At 40.8% G+C, this 4,715-nt stretch overlaps 1 protein-coding gene across 1 annotated transcript in view; it reads left to right on the forward strand.

Moving 5' to 3' along the window:
- Positions 1-4,715, forward strand: part of PNPLA4 (patatin like phospholipase domain containing 4) — a gene marked incomplete in the record, with an annotated part of 43,042 nt that overhangs the window by 25,446 nt on the left and 12,881 nt on the right. The window contains 1 exon segment of the mRNA XM_034757356.1: positions 1,965-2,030. Within this exon segment, the coding sequence (XP_034613247.1) occupies positions 1,965-2,030 (66 nt within the window).

The raw sequence follows: 4,715 nt of genomic DNA on the forward strand, positions 1-4,715 counted from the left end.
GGGGGGGGGGCAAAATTGTTTTTGCTTTGGGCGGCAAAAATCCTAGAGCCGGCCCTGACAGTTGGTCAATTCAGTCTGTAGTCCAGGAGTACTCTTGGATTCCTCAGTGACTCTGAGCTCTCACATACCAACAGACATAAGTAATGCTTTCTGTCACTTCTGGTTGGCTAGGAGACTCCATTATTCTGGTGGGCAAACAGCTGGTCTCAGTTATTGATGCCTTCCTCATCTCTCAGCTAGACTACAGCAATGCAGTATAGTTGGATATGAAGCCTTCAGCACTTAGGAAACTAGTACAACTAGTACAAAACGGTACAGGGCATCGTCTCAGCAACACAACCTACAGTGAGTATATCAGACCTGTCCTCCACTCTCTTCACTGGCTTCTCATAGAATTTTGTGTCAAGTTCAGGGTTTCAGTCCTCCTCAAAGCACTCCATGGTCTGTGCCTGGGATAGCAAAAAGATCATGGTCAACAGCTCCATTCCTATGACATAATGTAACTCTTGACAGTAAGAGTGAAGCTCATCTGTGCAGGAAGTAGAACTTTCTTGGGTGGCAGTTGCAGTCTGGGACTGTGGAATGAAGACTAAGGAACATCACAGACTTCACTTTCTGCTGCAAGTGCAAGGCACATTTCTTTTATTTTGCCTTCTCTAATATAAACACGTAGCAACAGGTATATTAAAAAAAAGAAAAACCTACCAAAACAAGATACTCCACTGCACTTGTTTCTACCCCTTAAGAGCGGATGAGAGACCTGAATGTGACAATTGTGTAGTCACATTGCTTAGTGCACTACTGGAAGGAACTCAGATACTATGGTGATGAGTGCAGTATAAAAACCTATATAGAATAGAATAGTTATGTCCTTTGTTCTGGAGAGAAGACAGGTGAACAGCAATCTGCAGTGAATGCATGTTCTCTATTACAATAGCCAGTGCTGAAAAGTGTAGAGTCAGTTCTCTAGGTGTGTGCTGCATTGCAGTGTATTGCTCTAAGCTAGAAAACTACAAACTGTTGCCTTGGGAACTGCTCTGCTCTTGTCATTTTTGACAAGTTATATGCTTGATGTGTCCATAACACTTGGCCCTGATGATTGTAACCACTGTTAGCAGTGAAAAGGGTAGTAATGGTAAAACATCAATAATTACAAAGAATTGCTTAATGGAATACAAAGATTTTATTTTTTGGCCGATTTTTAAATTGAGTTGTATGTACACATATGAATGTAATCTTTGTGTATCACTTTTACGAGAGCCAAAATCCAGCCGGTTATTTAGTATGAACTAATGTAAGTCCAAATAGTAACTTGTCGCTGTCATTCTGTGATAGCCCAGCACACAAAAATAAAAGAAAAAGTATTCATTTAGGTGGATGGTATACATATGTGAATTTTAAGGCTATCATTTATAAAAGTTCAATTCCTATCATACTGCATTATTATTCAGAAAAAACTGATGTATTAGAAAGAAAAACACTGTGCCAAAGTATCTGCTAAATGCCCGTCTTTCACCAGTTGTAGCTTCACTTTTCAGTATATAACCATGAATAACAGTTTGTTTACAATCTACATATATTTAGATTTAAATCTATATTAAGAAATGGTGATTTTGCAGCAATATGAAAGAATAAAGTAAATCTAAAATTAGTTCTGATTCTTCTAAGCCAAACATTATTAAATCAATGACAGAATAATTGATTTGTACCATGTGCACTCTCTGAGATTGCCATTTGTAACTTAACTAAAATACCAGTCCTGAATTCTTAATCACATTTTGACATACAGTACATAGCAGATATTGAGATGAATATGTTTTTAAATAGTTATTTTGAAGTGGAACTAACATGTTGAATAATGATTACTGTATTAACTGGTAAAGATTAAATGACACACAAAAGGAAATATTAATATTTTCAGATTCATTTTACTGACACCTTCTTTTTTCTTTTTTCCTCTCTAGGTCCTCCTAGCCAGCAGTTTTGTGCCAGTGTATGCAGGAATTAAAGCAGTGGAATATAAAGGAGAGGTAATATTGTGATGTTTGAAGACTTGGATATTTAATTACAAAAGCATTTTTCATTTGTGACTTCAAAATCTCAGATGAATTTGGGGGCTGGGGAGAAGGGAGAATCACAAGTCCATTGTTTCGTTACACACTGATCGTTATTTATTTAACACTGTAGATGAAAAGAGCATTAAAGGAAGTCATTGTAATCCATTCTTATACAAACATAGCGAACGCCAGAGACACAATACATTTGGAAATGGTAGTGACCTGAAAGCAGCATTCTTAAAATGTTAATATAATATCCAGTTGTTTATCTAGTCTGATGGGCTGCTAATGATTACAGTATTGTTTGTAACACAAAAATCTCTAGGTAATTTTTTCCTTCTAAAAATTGTAGTTGGACTCAGCTGCGATGTACCAAAATGTTACTGTTACATTTAGTGTTTTTCCTCCCATCAGATCTTTTGCAGAACAAGTTCAAATAAATCATTTTGCGCATCACTGAAATGCATTCATCTTTGGCAATTTAGTATTTGGCTGCCAAGAGAAAGCTTGAGTTCATTTCCTGGTTGTTGGAATGATGTATGTAGTAGTGCCTTGTACAATTCAACTCCTCTGATGACATATCTGGCACGTAAGAGCACCACCCTAGCCAGTAACCTGAGTCAGAGGGGTCAGACCATGATGAAAGGTCCCCCAGAAATTCAGTAGCAACCTCACTCTTTGCCAGATGGAGTCATTTGGATGTTGATCTTGTTTTCACAATTCAGGGTACATACACTGGATGTCAAAAGCACTCTATTACTTGAATGGGACGAAATCTCTTTGTAAATCTAAGGCTATCTCTATACTGCACATCAGTTGTGGCAGCACATAGGGTATGTGTAGCTACATGCCACAGTGAAAAACAGGCTGCGTCCACATTGTAGTGTGAAGCTACACATATCAGTTAAAGGCTCTGCCAAGAGGAAGGCAGTGGGGAAAGACTCCAGCAGCGAGGAGCTGGCAGAGCCTTTCCCCACTGCTGGAGACTTTCTCTGCTGCCAGAGAAGGCTCCTGCAGTGGGCAAACAGCAGGTTGCTACATTGCTAAAAAGAGCAGTGTAGACGGGGGAGGCACTGCTTGGGCAACTATTGAGCCATGTAGGTGTTATACCTGGGTACATATGCACAGGCTTCAGGTGTGTCTTCTTGCTTAATCAGTCCCTTACCGTCTTCACTGCTATTTGTACCCCTGCTAGGGGGCTAGCTTTGTATATTCTCTACACTAAGAAGTTTGCAGTAGTTTTTTCAGTGTTTGGCAAGAAGTTGAAAGGATAGGCCGTTTCAGTTCAGAAGTTACCTGGTCTGGCTCAGTTAGTGTTGTCCAAGAGGACTTAGATTCCATTCCACTAAAGGAAGGGCAGATATGCTGACAATTTGGGGGAAGTAGTACTTCATTTGTTTAGGAGTACTCAGTCTTCCTCCTGAAACTTGTTGCTAATCCCCTAAGTGGAGAGCAACAGAAGATTATTGCATTTGATGTGAAGGGGAATTTATAGGCAATTAGAAAGTGTGGGGTCTTTCACCCTCTGTTCCAGAATGCTTAAAGAGTGGATGAGACATGCAAAAATTTTACTGCTTGGTGATGGTTCTGTGGCTCATGAAGCAAAGCATGTGACTCTTAAAAAAATGGTTCTGCAGATGCAATATATTTAGAGAATTTAATTTACTGGTCTGTGTAGATTCCATTAAGCCCAGCCCTCATGCTTTACATCCTCAATTTGAGTTTCTGGGTTGGTTTTCATTGCACACTATTTCAGAATTTCCCCTATCTTTGCACTTTGAGCCACTTATAATAATTCAGAAGTTTTTGCATTTTCAATCAGTGTTCATAGCTCTAAAGGTACTGTGTAATGGCATGGAAATTAATTGGAACTGGGACTGCAGTGCTTAAGCCTATGGAACAAATGATTTGTAATTCAGCCCCTTTTAGAAGTTATGTATGGTCTCACAAATGTTGAAGTTTTGAGGAGGGGCATTTTGCAATATAAACAGAATTAGAAAAAAAATGTTGAAAGTTTGAGTTGTGAGATTACAAAGTTGGACATGTTAAACTGTTAGAAAAATGGGAATTTAAAGAAAGTAGGATGTGAGATTCTTATTAAAAATACAGTAGTGTAAGTAATACGTAGTTGGTGACAACCCAATTGTTCTGGGGGACCAGGCAAAAAGAAGACTGTCATAGAGTCACAATATGTGGGCATGTGAGAGAGGGAGCATCTTCTGGAATTGTCAGATTTGGAGTTGACTACAGAGGGAAGGCCAGGTTACAGAATCACATGGCTGGTCACAGATAGGGAGCTGGTCCCAGGGCAACTGCCCTTGTCGAGCTGAAAAATAGGCTGGCCTACAGCAGAGACCAGTCCACTATGGAGGTAGCTTTGCAGCCAAATGGTGGAATATGGAGAGCCCCAGAAGAGCTGCTGAACCAGAAGATGTTATAGACTAGGGTTACCATACGTCCGGATTTTCCCGGACATGTCCGGCTTTTGGGGGCTCAAATCCCCGTCCGGGGGGAAATCCCCAAAAGCCGGGCATGTCCGGGAAAATCGGGAGGCTCGGCCGGGGCCTCTTTGTCTGGGGCCGGGGGCATGGTGCCGGGCCGGGAGCCGGGGTCGGGGAGTGAGCCGGGGCCGGGGAGTGAGCCGGGGGGTGCGCCGGA

The sequence above is a fragment of the Trachemys scripta genome, chromosome 1 (assembly GCF_013100865.1).
Source record: "Trachemys scripta elegans isolate TJP31775 chromosome 1, CAS_Tse_1.0, whole genome shotgun sequence".
In the NCBI taxonomy this organism is placed as follows: Eukaryota; Metazoa; Chordata; order Testudines; family Emydidae; genus Trachemys; species Trachemys scripta.